The sequence below is a fragment of the Lygodium microphyllum genome, chromosome 7 (genome assembly GCF_053477565.2).
Source record: "Lygodium microphyllum isolate KBCC chromosome 7, Lygodium_microphyllum_v1.1.10, whole genome shotgun sequence".
In the NCBI taxonomy this organism is placed as follows: domain Eukaryota; kingdom Viridiplantae; phylum Streptophyta; class Polypodiopsida; order Schizaeales; family Lygodiaceae; genus Lygodium; species Lygodium microphyllum.
Genome location: NC_141141.1, coordinates 54438796 through 54453754, shown reverse-complemented (window position 1 = coordinate 54453754; position 14959 = coordinate 54438796). Strand labels below are relative to the sequence as shown.

Genomic DNA, 14959 nt, shown 5'->3' with positions numbered 1-14959 from the left:
GATCTTTGATGTATGCCATGGTTGCAACTCGCCCTGACATTGCTCATGCAGTGGGAGTTGTTAGTAGATTCATGTCTAACCCTGGCAAGCCACATTGGGAAGCAGTGAAATGTATCTTCAGATACTTGAAAGGTACACAAGAAAAGTGTATATGCTATGGAAAGGGTACACTAGAGTTGTATGGATTTTGTGATTTGGACATGGCAGGAGATCTTGACATAGGAAATCTACCAGTGGGTATGTTTTTACTTTGATTGGTGGGGCTATCTCTTAGTGTTTAAGATTGGAGAAAATTGTGGCACTGAGTACTATAAAAGTTGAATATATTTCAGCCACAGAAGCTTCTAAGGAAGCTATTTGGCTTGGCCATTTGGTCAAGGATTTTGGTCTTTCTTCGCGTACTCTAGTGCTTGGTTGTGATAGCTAGAGTGCAGTAAGTCTGGCTAAGAATGCCATGTTCCATGCACGTACCAAACACAGGTGTTTGGTACCACTTCATCTGACAGGTCCTGGATGATGGTCTTGTCACACTGACTAAGGTCAAAACCCAAGATAACCCTGCAGATGTTCTCACTAAGTGTCTTGCAAAGGCTCAACACGAGCATTGCATTCATTTAGTGGGAGTTGGCTAGCTTAAAGGTACCACTTCGGGCCTTTAAGTGGTAGGTTGTTGGGTGTAAAGTCCCTTCATCTCTGTGTATATAGTCATATGGGTGTGAACACACCCTTATTGTACCCTAACATATAAGTACATTATTTCATTCTTTGTGTACCATCACAATTTGGTACACCTATCTCTGTGTTCACTCTCTCCAACTCTCAACTCTGCTGCTCGTGCCTCTATCTCGCACTTTCTCCCCTTCATTATGTGCTTGATTTGGAGGACAATGCTCCATCTACTAACCTTTCTTCAAGGGATCATTCACAGAAGTTAAGCTCTTCCTCTTTTGATTATTCCTTCACAAGATATATCTTAGATAGGGCACTCAGCTTGATGAGATTGATCACCTCTCAGTTGAGGAAAGACTATCCACTTGGGAAACATATGAAAGTTCAAACTCTTCACAATTAAGCCTAGTAGCAGGTTTGTACGATACATTGCTCCTTCAGTTATGCAGGGAATAATCGTAAGTTAATTAGGAGATTGAGTTTGGTACCAATATGGATTAGAAAAAACTCTATGATCAAAGATGTTTCATAAGGTAATCCTTTATTTTCTATCTCATTGTCATCTACATTCAATCTAGACCCCTATTTTAGGCCCACCATAGGTTATCTTGTCTTAGCTCACATTGTCTTGATGTACATTTAGGTTTTAGGCCATCACTTAATACTCAGAGGTGTAGCACTTTGCACCTCAGTGCTTTGCTGCCAGGAGTGCCACCCATGCTCTATGCACATCCTCCATATCCGCAAGTGCATCACTCTATGTCCGCTGGTCCTGTTATGTTGGAAATCCTCTTTTTGCAGAGTGTATAACCCTACTCAATTGCTTAAGCGCATGAGCCCTTTTCTTGGATCATGAGCCAACTCCTCCATTGAAGGACTTGGGGAATGTAAAGGAATCACCTACACATTTACACCTTGTCCCATCTCCCCAATGCCTATGATGCAAATAATTTTTACCCTTCCATACTTTCCTTAATGCGTAATCTTTCCTGCTCATGCTATTGAGGCTTGAATGAAAGCCTCTTGATTGTGAGGCTTTACAACTTATGTCCTTTCCACACTACAAGCAAAATTTAAGACGCCCCATCACTGAATTGAATTTTCACATTACTTTCGTGCTCTTTAAACATCATCCATGGTTGAGAGGGTTTCCTACCCTTCACTTGGTACCTACAAGTTTCAACATTTGTCTTTGGCATTGGCCTCCCTTCTCTATTGTACTTACCCTTTGCGTTGCATGATCATCATCATCTTTGTAAAATGGTCGCTTGGACAAGTGAACAATTTCCCCATGAGGGACATTGTTCGAGTGTCATCTTGTTGTGAATTCCCATCATGTAGCATTCATCTATGCAGCTCATTGTGGAAAACACCCTTGTGGCTCTCTTGTTAGACATTCATTTCCTGGACAGTTGTATGATAGAGGACACGTTAGCAGTCGGATAGTTTACTGTCTGCTTAGGCAGTATACAGGTGCCACGTGGCACAGCAGGTACAGGCGCCATTTTTTATGGGCAGTCGGACAGATTTTGCACTTATTGAGGTGCAGTCGGCTGCATTTAATGCAGGGACCTGCTGCTGGTGATTGCTCTTTTTCTGGCTATAAATAGCCAGCCCCTGGTGCACGCTTCTATTGTCATTCAGTGATTCAGATTCTGATCTTGAGATCTGTTGGCTGAGACAGACTGTGCTCGGGCTGATGGAGATCGAGGTCATCAAGTCAGAGACACACGCAGATATTTCCTTTGCCCCCATGTATTTCTGCACTCTTATACAACATACTACACTACAGATTTTCTGCGTTTACCTTTTCTCTCTCTCTCTCTCTCTCTCTCTCTCTCTCTCTCTCTCTCTGTGTTCACTCTCTCTCAATCTTTGTCCTATGCTTCCGCATCGCTACACTCTGACATGGTATCAGAGCGGTGAAGATGGACTGTTTGAGGGCTGAACCTATCTGAATAGGAGATTTCAGCATGACACAAGGCTGCGTTTGCAGGATTCGAGGGCGGGTGGGAGGGCTGCGCATCGGATCAAGGATGAAGCGAGCGTGGGCGTGTGGGAAAGGAGTCTAATCGGTGAAGTTGCTGCAGGTTATTGCTGTTCGAAGGGGAGGAAGGCTGTGTTTGAGGCCTTCCATTGCAGATTTTACTTTTTCATCGCCTCCGGTGGGTGAAGAAGGTTTGGGCAGCGGAGGAACCAACCCTAGAAGGCTGCGTTTTCACAGTCAGAGGGGGCTGATTTTGTGTTTGTGGAGGTATTGCAGGATAACATGTCTACAGAGACCGATTTGGAGTTCCAGGCGATCATGGACAGGAAGGTGCTTGTTCTACCGACTCTTCCATCGGATCGAAAGCTTGATGGTGACAATTACCGCATCTGGCGGGTGATGATATTGGCCATTTTGGAGTCTTATGATTTGGTTGAATTGGTGATAGAGGAGATTAACAGGCCCTCGGTGAGGGATGAGTCCGAACTCTCTTCCAATGCTCGTGCGGATTTGACCAAGGCCCAGTCTCATTGGGAGAAACTGAATGCCAAGATTCAATCTTTTTTGTTTCTGTCTTGCACTACAGCCGTGATAGCTCACATCGAGCACTTGACGGTGGCTCGAGAGATATGACTAGAGCTTGATCAGATATACAACCGGATGACCCTAATGAAGAGGGTTTCTTTGGAGGTGCAGATGTGGACCTTGTCCGTAAATAAGTCTTCTTCGCTTCGGGAACACATCAATAAGCTTCGGCAGCTTTAGATGCAGGTTCAAAATGCAAGGAAGCCTATTTCCTCCGAAGACATGGCGATCACTTTAGTGTCCCAGTTGCCGCCACGATTCGGTACTTTTTATCCCGCTCTTATTGCATCAGGGCGGAAGTTGAGTCTTCGATGGGAAGAGTTGGTTCCTATGGTCTTAGACCAGGAGGAATAGTTTAAGGGACAGAATGCTTCCAAATCGGAGTTAGTCAAGCCTCTCAGAAGAAGGGGAAGGACCAAAAGAAGAAGGAGGACAACAAATCCAAGAAGGACAAGGAAAAGAAATCGACTTGCCATATATGTGGTAAGACTGGTCACTTGAAGAAGGATTGCCCCGACAAAGACAAGAAGGACACCAAGAAAAAGGACACGAAGGATTCTGGAGCGGTTGTTGCACCCTCATCAGCTGCTTTTCTACACTTAGCAGTCATTGAGGACTCTACATTGAAGACTTGATGCTATGATGATAGCTCCCCAAGCTCGAGAGTGGATTGTGGATAGTAGTGTCTCACGGCACATGACTCCTTCTTCTAATGGTGTTGCCCATTTGCGACCTTCGCGTGGGCAGATTCTCATTGGAGATAGCTCTTTTGTGTGTATTGCTGCGCGGGATGAGATGCAGCTTATTCCAGATGGATATGGTGGGACCCACACTTCGGAGGTGTTGCATGTGCCAGGCTTGGGGTATCATTTTCTTTCGGTCCATAAGATTTGTGCTCTTAGTCTCTTGGTGGAGTTTGATAGTGATATTGTTTGCGTCCTTGATCATGGATCGAGAAAGGTTCTCTCTGCAGGGTATGAGGAGGATGGCATCTACAAGTTGAAGACTTTCCCAGCTCTTACCTCTCTTCTTCTTATTTCTCGGACACAATACGAGCTTTGATATGCTCGGTTTGGCCACCTGAACTACGAGTACCTTCGGAAGGCGTCACGAGGGTCGTTTGTTCGAGGATTGCCGGACATAGTGATGAGCCATCAACCATGTGTCTCCTGCATTCGTGGGAAACTGCATTGGGATCATCCCATCCTTCGAGATCTAGGGGAGAGTTGGACTCCCAAGACAGTTCCTTTGGAGCCAGAGCCTCTTGATGGAGATTCTTCTTCTGATTTAGAGTCTTCTCTTCCACCGGCCACCCCCGAGGATCTTCTGCCGGTGGATGTATCCGAGTCTTCAGCAGATGGAGAGCGACGGGGAGAGGTTGGTCCTTCTTGTTGGGCCCATGACACACTTTGAGATTCAGGGTTTAAGAGGGTTCTTGAGGAGTGGGAACCGCAGGATGGACTGCAGAGGTCACGGAGGAACCAGGCAAATTTGTTTGGAGCTTGTTTGCTCCAACTATTGTTTGCTGACCGGTGTTATGCAGGATCGTGAGCCAACTTCAATGAAGGAGGCTTTGCAATTTGATCATTGGTTGAAGGCCATGGAAGCCGAGTTGGAGGCTATTGAGAGGAATGGCACTTCGTCTCTTGCGCCTCATCCCTCTGAAAAGAAGGTGATTGGTGTCAAGTGGATCTTCAAGACCAAGTACCTTAGTGATGGTTCTTGGGACAAGCACAAGGCTCGCCTTGTTGCTAAAGGTTTTGCTCAGCGCCCACGCATTGATTTCCATGATACTTTTGTCCCTACTACTCGTATGGTGACTATTCGAGTTGTTCTTGCCTTGGCTGGCCATAGGAGATGGCCTATCTATTGGCTAGATGTGAAGTCGGCCTTTTTGAATGGTGACTTGCAAGAGGAGATCTATGTTGAGCAGTCCCCTGGCTTTGGATCCTCGGATGGGAAAGTTTACAAGTTGAAGAAGGCCTTGTATGGCCTCAAGCAGGTTCTGCGTGCATGGAACGAAAAGATTGGCTCGTTTCTTCAAATGAAGTTGGGATATTGGTGCTCCAAGGCTGATCTGCAGCTTTATGTGCACACTTCCGAGGCTCGTCGTGTGTTGTTTGTGTTGTATGTTGATGATTTGATTCTGACACGGGATCATGCACAGAAGGTTCGAGAGACCAAGACAACTTTACATAAGGCATTCGAGATGACAGATTTGGGGCTTCTTCATTTCTTCTTGGGCCACGAGATTTATTAGTCTCAGAGGGGGATTTTTATCTCTCAGCAGAGGTATATACAGGAACTCTTGGTGACTTTTGAGATGGAGACTTGTCGGCCTATTACTACTCCTATGGATCCGAATTGGAAGGCCACTTCACACACAGATTCTCTCGTGATGGATGCTTCCCGCTACCGTCAGTTGATTGGATCCTTGATTTGGCTTCTCAATGCTTGTGTTGATCTTTGTTTTGCTGTGGGTCTTTTAGCAGGGTTCATGATTGAACCCAAACAGGTGCATTGGCAGGCTGCCTTGAGGAGTCTTCGGTATTTGAGGGGGACTTCTGACTTAGGGATTTCTTATCCCGTAGGTACAGATGCTTCTGATCTGGTTCTTGCGGGTTGGAGTAACTCGGATTGGGCTTGCGATGTGGACCACCGACGGTCTACTACAGGCTATTGTTTTACCTTGGGTACAGGTGTTATCTCTTGGAGTAGCAAGAAGTAGCCCACGGTAGCCCTTTCTTCTATTGAGGTAGAATATCGGGTTGCGTCTTCCACCACATGTGAGGTTGTGTGGCTTCGGAGATTCTTGGAGCTTGGCTGCCCCCAGACTTGTTCTACTCTTCTGCGGTGCGACAATGAGAGTTGCATTGCCTAGGTGCGGAATCCTGTATTCCATGCCCGGACGAAGCACATTGAGATCAAATATCACTTCATTCGGGAGAAGCTTCTGGATGGGACCATTGATGTGGATTGCTGTGACACGGAGGATAATCTTGTAGATTTGTTCACGAAGGTGCTTCCCCAGGCTTTACTTCGTCAGCATTCCAGATCCCTCAGTCTTTTGATCCGTCCAGGATCTGAGAGGGGGTGTTAGACAATCATTTCCTAGACAGTCGTACGACAGAGGACACGTCAGTAGTCTGTCTGCGCAGGCAGCATACAGGTGCCATGCGGCATAGCAGGTACAAGCGCCATTTTTTATGGGCAGTCGGACAGATTTTGCACTTATTGAGGTGCATTCTGCAGCCGACCTGCTGCTGGTTATTGCTCTTTTCGTGGCTATAAATACCTAGCCCCTGGTTCACACTTCTATTGTCATTCAGTGATTCAGATTTTGATCTTGAGATCTGTTGGCTGAGACAGACTGTGCTCGGGCTGACGGAGATCGAGGTCTTCAAGTCGGAGACACGCGCAGATATTTCCTCTGTCCCCGTGTATTTCTGCACTCTTATACAACATACTACACTGCAGATTTTCTGCATTTACAATGTCTCCTTCTATGTGTGTGTGTGTGTGTGTGTGTGTGTGTGTGTGTGTGTGTGTGTGTGTGTGTTCACTCTCTCTCAGCCTTTGTCCTACGCTTCTGTATCGCTGCACTCTGACATGTCTCCACTGGCAGTTCTTTTACCACCATTCCTCCATATCTCTTTGACACTTTTCCTTCATCATCGACACACCCTAGATGGGTGGTTGGGATAGTCTTTTGGGTTGTGATGTTGGATTTGACCATCCCTTCATTTTTCCCCATGGGCATAGTTACTTCCCAAAGAAAAGAAAAAGAGAGAGAAGAAAAAGTTCAAAGTGGTTTCATCACCTTTGCAAGTCTTGGTAAGCCATTGGGTAGCCGATGAGCACCCTTTGTTCGATGCCTTGGCCTCTCTGAGGTGATCCCCTTAAGGCTTGAGAGGTAAGATGACCATCACTTTTGTAATCTTGGTAGGTCCTTGGGTAGTTGACATGCACCCTTGGCCCAATACCTTGGCTGCTTTGGGGTGTGACAGTTCTCCAAAACCACTCTCCTAGAACCCACTATAATTTTTGAAGGGCCCTTAGGTAATAAGCCCAATGTCTTCATCCATCCATCGACCAAGTGGTAGGGACTTGGTCAATGTACCATCTCCTCTCACATCATGCCACTACTCTAATCTCCATCTAGAGCATCCTATAAGACTGTGCCTGATCCAAGTCCTCTTCTAAAGGCTTAGTGTTATATTTGTTATACCTTGGAAAGTCCATTACAAGACTTTCTCTTTCCTTTGATGAAAGAAATATGCTAACTACAAAATAAGCTCATTTTCTTTTAGTGTGTATGTACTATTTTTTTTTGCAAGTAAAATATGGCTGATTATATTACTCAAAAAAACTGATTACAACAGAGTGCTCATGCTCAACAGATTAATTGGAGCTGATGCAGAGTCACCAATACATCATGTATACAAGCCTCTCAAGGCGGTCTAGGGGGGATGGGGGCAAGAAGCCATGGGGGGGGGGGGATATCGCCAAATGGGGCTGTCTACCTGCATCACAAAGAACAGGCCCTGGCTGCCCCAGGTATGCATGAAGTGACCACGGAGCTCCTGACTCGCCCTGGACTCGCCTTGCACCTGATCCCATCGGCCGCCGAGGGAGTGGATGATGGAGGTCCATAGCTCTGCTAAGGTCGCAAGTGCTGAAAGTCTCTCTCCGCCGAAAGCCACCTGGCATCGCGCCTTCCAGATATGCCGTCCAGTAAGACTCCCTATGATCTCCCATATCTCTGAGCGGTCTGCTGTGGCCTCCAGTACCTGGCAGATGGGTAAAGCCTCGAGACCGACCACTGCACATGACCCTGCCTCGATCATGAATATCGTGTCTTGCATCCCGGCCTCATAAAAAAGGTGACGGCCCTGGCTAACTGCCTGCCAACAGAAAGCTCCCCATGAAATACACCCAAGGATGGGGGCTATACGTCGAAGGATACGGCATGCTCCTCTCCACACAAGCTGCGCCTCCTCACAACACCAAAGGCAGTGCTTTGGGGTTTCCAGAGGCTGCTGTGTGCAGTGCTTACAACCTCCCTCCTTTTGCATCTGGGCAAGCCAGCTTCCCACCGCCAAGCCTCCATGTGCCACCAGCCATAAAAAATACGACACCCTCCTCGGCCTCCACCTATCCCATAGGCGGCGCCAGAAGGTCCGTTGGAAGGGCTCCGTGATGCTATGCTCCGCCAAGTGCCTACTGCATGACAGTGCCTATATCCTCCTGCATCAGTACATGTCTGCCAAATCCTGGCAATATACTCTAGGAACTTGGGTGGCTTTTTGGCAACCACAAAGGCCGGCCATAGCCACTCTCCTGGATCCCACTCCAGCTCATCAAGTGGTCTACCCTCCCAAATTCAAAGGCGCCACTCCTTGAGCTCCATCCAGAAAACCCAAGTGGACGCCCCACTCCGTGCTGGAATCCAGGTCTGTGAGGAAACCAACTGACTTTTACCAGTTGATTTTCGCACCCGCTGCAATGCTGAAATAGGTCAAGGGCCAGCCTCATTCTCTCCAGCATCACCTCATCGTACTCTATGTAGAGGCCCGTGTCGTTTGCGTACTCTGAGTCTAACAACTCAGTCTCCTCTCTCACTGGAAGTCGGAGGCTGTGTAGTCCGCTCACACGTGACCTGAGGAAGTGAGACATCGCCTCTGCGAAGAGTAGGAACAGGTATGGGGCCAGGGGACAGCCCTGTCAGACTGATCTCTCCAGCCGGAACGCCTCCCCTCGCCATCCACCTATGAGAACCCTGCTAGTGGCTGATCTGTACAGGCCGGAGACCCCGCAAATCCAAGTGTGGGGAAATCCCAACTTCACCATGGTACCCTCTAGGAAATCCCAGTCCACCGTGTCATAGGCTTTCTCGAAGTCCAAGAGTAGTACTGCCAGTCTCTGCCTACTGTGCTAAGCCCACTCTATCGCCTCAAAGAATGTAAATACATTGTCTAGGATGCTCCTATCCTGGACAAAGCCTGTATGTGTGTCATGAATGATATCTGGGAGCACATGGCATAATCGTCTACCAATCATCTTTGCCAGAGCCTTATAGGCCACTGACAATAAGGTGATCGGTCTCCACTGGGATAGCTCCAGCCGGTCTCCCCCTTTGGGGAGAAGACTGATAAGGCCTGCCGAGAGCCTCCCTGGCATCTGTCCTGAGGTGAAGATCTCCTGGAAAGCCCTCAGTAGGGGATCCCTCACCACCTCCCAGTAGGTAGTGAAGAAAGCCTTAGAGAGGCCATCCTCCCTCAGGCATTTTTGCCCATCCTGTGGATGGAAAGCCTCCTCTAGTTCCTTCTCTATGAAGGGGGCTAGGAGGGCGTGTCCTATCTCCTCTATGACGAGGGATGGGGTGTGATCCCATACCTGCAATCTCCATCTCTGTACTCTAATTGAAGCTGTCTCCTGCTGGAAGAGGCGTGTGTAATAGTCAGTGGCAATCTCCATCACCTCATCAGGGCTAGAACGGGTCCTCCCATACTGATCCCTAAGGCTGTGTATCTGTTCTCCCGCGGTGCGGGGCTGCTGCACCTGGAAGAACTCCTTGCACATCGTGTCCCCCTTCTGCGCCCAAAAGGCTGCTGAAGTACGCGGAGAGAACTCCAAGCGCCTGTCCTCTAGGCCAGCAATGGCTGCACGCGCGCGCACCTCCTGTGCGTGGAGGGTTGGGTCCCCTGGTGCCTCCTGGAATAATCTCTGCGTAGCTGCTAGGTCCCGCCGGAGTGCTCTCTCCTCCTCCCAGCACTGCTGCCTAGCCTGTAGGGCTGCCTCTTGGCAAATTCTGCTCGACTCGGCTAGGACCTCTGCAACCTCCTCTGCTATCCTGTCCCTCCTAACCCACTCTCTGGTCCAAATCTTCTATATCTGTCTCGACACCTCCACCCTCCTATAGATCGAGTCAGGAATCCGACAGGATCGTGTATCTAGGGCGGATGCTAGGGGATCAAGTGCTAGGAGAACCGGGCAGTGATCGGATAATGTGGTGCCTGCCAACTGCTCAATCTGGCCTCCACGAGAACCTCCCCACTCTTCCACATAAAACCTGTCCAACCGCTCCAACAAGGCTCCACCTAGCCACCTGTATCCCCAGGAGAAGTCTGAAGACCTCTCCCTCATGTGGAAGGCAGGGTCTTTCCAGGCATCCCGTGCTTCGACTGCAAGCAAAAAGACCTCCCATGCCTCTTGCTTCTTCCCAGCTATGCCTTGGTAGTTTCTTCCTTTGCCCTGTTGGTCGTCCAGAGCCTTCAAGTTGTTGAAATCTCCTCCAACAATCCAGGAGTCTACCTCTGGGAGTCCAGCTACAATCTCTATCCAGAACTTGTTGCGTGCGCTAACCTCTGTAGGGGCATAGACATTGAGGACTCCAATACACGAGTCCCCAATATCCAATCTGATCCATAGAACCCTTCCTGCCACTATCGTCTCGTGGTCTCGTACACAAGTGGTGAGACTCGGCCCAATAGAGGTGCATATGCCTCCGCTCCTGCTGTGGGCACCTATGGCTTGCTCCCAGTAAGTATGTGAGCTGCCCAGAAGTACCTTCCCAACCCGCTGAGCCTGGGCGAGGGTGAGCTTGTTCTCCTGCAGAAGCTAGATGTCTATCCGTCCGGTTAGGGCAGGCTGCAACTCCTACCAGACAATCAGCTTCCTCGAGCCATGTGTCCCACTGTAGTGGAGACTGTTCACATTCCAGGATGCAAGATGTAAGCTTATGGGGAAACCTGTGACTGACCAAACAGTTCGGTGTGGATGCTGCAAATGAGAAAGAGAGATTGAATATAAAGTTACTCTCAAGGATATGTATGATCTATTTTCGTATAACTGTATTAAATTACGTAAAGAAATGTGTGACTAACAGGTTAATTAAGGAAGATGCTTGTATGTGTTACCACTAATGTGCCCTTAGGTAAGTAGGAAACTAAAGCTATCAAGCGAAGCTGGTGGGCAGAACCCCGATGGGTCAGGGTGGTCCCAGAGAACTGGGAGACTTCTCAACATTCAAATCGCAATGACGTATTGACCTTAGATAATGTAGGGTAGAACCCTGACTCATATCGTTTTAGGCCACTGTGGGGGGGACTCGAAAGATAATGCTCAAATGCGGGACGTCGGCGCCAGCCCATCAGTTAATGTCCATCATGCAACCTAGCCACTGTTGTGCGAACAGTGCTAATCCTTCATCTCCCATCCACTGGGAGATGTGATCCGCCACTTGACTCTTCAACTCCTCCTCAATCTGTATGGTCGTCCACTCCTCTAAGTAAGATGGCTGAAGAAAAAAGGCGTAGTTTGGTTCATCTGGTGGTGCTAGTAGGTGGTCCTTGCCCTTCCTTGACTTACGAACTACGAAGATCCCCACCTCTAGAGGTAGTGGGAACACTCCGCACTCCGCAACTCGCAGGTAGGACCATGGGCCACTGCGGAAAAACTCTTGTGGCAGCAGCTGTGCCTGTTTCGGGAAAGTATGGTGCGTGGCAGGGGCAGATGAGATGGTGGCTCTGTGGACGGGGGGGAACTGCTGGTGTGCAGAGGAGGTAGGTGTGTGTGGCTCATCACCCCCTGTGGGAGGAGGGGGGGTGGGTCTGGGGGGGCTCACCTGACCTGGGTGCGGATCAGGGGGGTGCTCAGTAGGGGGGGTGATGGGGGTGAAGAGGATCGAGATATGGTGGGATGGCTGGAGATGCATGGTGAGTGTGGGGTGGGGTGGGGGGGGGGGGGCCTAGCAGGGGGGGGCTGTGGGCCAAGGTCAATGGAGGGAGAGGGGGGATGGGATGTGGGGGGGTGGGTGGGTGAGGGGCCTGTGGGAACTCAGGCGAGTCAGTCTGTGGCGCATGTGGAGAAATTGGGGGGGTGCGGTCTTGTTAGGTGGGGTGGACAGGGGGGGGGGGGGGGGCTGTGGAGTGCTCTCCTGAGAGGGGGCCGCTCGTTTGCCATCACCCTGCTGACGAGGCTGTGCCTGAGGGGCTGGCTGCGCCCCCCCTTGCCTTCTCCCTCTCTGTTGCCTCTGGACCCATGTGAAACCATCAGCGTCCACCTGAGGACTTGTGGGCGGAGCCGCCTTGGCTCCGAAAGGTGTACAAACTACTGCGTGATGCCCAAAGTCGTGGCAGCGGAGGCGTTGCCCTGGTTGCCCAGTCACAATGACCTACTGCCTAAAGGAGTGCTCGCCTGCCTTAATCTCTAGGAACTGTGGGATATTCTTGACCTCCTTCACTGCCACTCGTACCTTTGGGACCCCTGCAGCTGTCACTGCATGCGCGAAGGACGCGGGAAGGACAGTGCCGAAGAGCCTCCCAAAGTCTTCCACCAACTGGCGGTACTCAATCGCCAGGCCGGGGAAAATAAGGGTGACTGGGTGCCGAAGAAACTTGTTGTGGAGTGTAAATGCCTCCACAGTAAAGCCACTGTACCAAGGGACCATGTATATGACCCCCTTCGTGGATGCATATGGTGAACTGGCGAGTAGCTCGGGAGCTGCGTCTGCCGAACTGAGGCGGACCATGAAAATCCCTTGGCCCAATAGGACTGCCTCCATGATCTGCACTGTGCCGATGCGCAGCGTGGAGTGGAGCCAGTCCCGAAGCTGGGCCCTGGCTGGGGAATGTCCTACTACTTGACCATAAATTGCGGTTTCCATTAGCTCCAGCTCTTTAGCTCGGACGGCTAAGAGCTGCTCCTCAGAGAGGACTATGCGCAAGGTGTTCGATTGTGGGGTACTCGATGAGTGCGCTGGCGTTTGACCATAGGTTTCCATTGCACATCCCTTCTGGGAGAACCTACCTATCGCTCTGTTGTGCTACTCGATGGGGAGTTGCTGCAGGGGGAGGGAGCAACTGGAGGAGGGGGGGGGGGTTTTCTGTTTTCGATGGCGGTGGTGTTGCAGCCTGATAGGGGGCCAGGCCTCCCTGCAAGGCAGCACTCGGGGGGCGGGGAGTTGGGAGGGGGGAACAAAGATAGGCGGGGGGGTTGGGGGGGGGGGGGGGCAGGGCGGACGCAGGCGGTGCACAGGGAGCTGTCGACGGGCCCTGGCGGGGGGGGACGGGGGGGAGATGGATGCTGGTGGCTGTCGATGGCGAGGGGGGGAGTCGATGGCGCTGGTGGCAAGTGACGATGGCGCTGGCGAGGGAGGGCGTCGATCGCGCTGGTGGCTGGTGGCGATGGCGCTGGCGAGGGAGGGAGACGATGGCGCTGCGCTGGTGGCTGGTGGCGAGGGAGGGAGTCGATGGCGCTGGCGCACGACGAAGCACCAAGACAGGGGCCGGCCGGGGTGCAATGAACAGGCGGGGGCACGACGAAAGGCGGGGGGTGCACAGCGACGTAACGGCCAGGAGAGCTCTCGTCTGCTTTAGTGTGTATGTACTATGGTTTACTATGTATGGATTTTGGCTTGGTCATGGCTTCATAAAAAACAATCACTGGTTTGAAGCTTACAGCATCAGTTGACATCGGGATCATGTGAGGCCTTTAGCTCTTGAATTGAGGGTCTTTCTTTGTAAATAAGATGATCTTTTGTATTATAGATATTGATATTCTATGCCTATAGATCTTCCCTCAGACAGTCTTTGTATGACTAACCAATGTATTGCATTCATTGGTACTTAATGTATGATGAGGGAGAGCCTTTTAGTCAAGGAGTTTCTCTGTCAATGCTAGATAAAGAACAAAGGTTTTGCCAGAAAACAGGTGCAATGCTAGAAGTTAGGACCATCACAAATATTTTACCAGAAACCTGTATGTGAAAGAATTTTCCTGGAGCAGGGCAAGAACAATGGTTGCATGAACTAAAGAATTTTGTTTGAGCTGCCTTTTTTTGTTTTTTTGTTTTGGGGGGCGGGGGAGGGATTTACAAAACTTGCAGTCTCTCGGTTGTCTCTTATTACTGAGCTTTGTGTGCCTTAGATTCTTGGTGATCCAGAAGCTGCTGATATTGTCTTTACATCAGGGGCAGACATTTTAGTAGTTGGTATCAATATAACACACCAGGTGGTAATGACAGGTGAATTTTTGCCATACACCAAACATCTAAGAAAGTTTTGCCTAATCCAAATGTGACCGTTTCAATTTATTGTATGAAAAGGAGGTTGACTGGACTGATATTTTCTACTCATGGCTAGAGATGCCTAACATAAAGAGATGCAAGATAGCTCAGCTTATAGCCTGTGGGACCTTCAATGTAGGATTTAAGCCAGATGCTTAGACTTAGCATTTCAGTTATAAAACTCATTTCTTTATTTTGTCAGCAAATCATCTTCGCTGCATAAAGTTGCTGATGACTTAATCAAGGCAGTTATAATAATTTTATCAAAGTGTCTATTGAAAAACAATAACCAAAGAGCAGTTAGGGCCTACCGTCCTTCATATAGATGCGGGAAAGGAAATTATGCATGATGATTGATATTCAAAAATCAAAATTGTCAAGGGTTCTGCTGAGGTTTATCTCCCCCTGCTTGTAAATGCTAGGAAGTGTCCAATCTAAAAGAAGAGGTTGCCATCTAATAAAGAAAATTCTGTGCTTTACTGGATAAGATAACTACGAAATCAGCCATCTTGTTGTGCTATATACAAGTTACATGCATGGAAGTTTTTAAGGCTCTTTTTCAACCTTTATGCAGCTTAGCTGTTTTAGTATTGAGCTCCAGTCAAATTGACTCTAACTCCTCTTTTGGTGGTTGTTATAGTAGCTTCAGT

At 49.3% G+C, this 14959-nt stretch overlaps 1 protein-coding gene across 5 annotated transcripts in view; it reads left to right on the top strand.

Moving 5' to 3' along the window:
• URH2 (uridine-ribohydrolase 2) overlaps positions 1-14959 on the top strand; it is a 235457-nt gene that overhangs the window by 146484 nt on the left and 74014 nt on the right. For all 5 annotated transcript variants that reach the window (XR_015691312.1, XM_087681375.1, XM_087681374.1 and 2 more), the window contains one exon: positions 14171-14267. Coding sequence is in view for 4 of the 5 variants with exons in the window: in XM_087681375.1 (XP_087537501.1) it covers positions 14171-14267 (97 nt within the window). In the remaining variant the exon portion in view is untranslated. The remainder of the gene's footprint in view (positions 1-14170; positions 14268-14959) is intronic.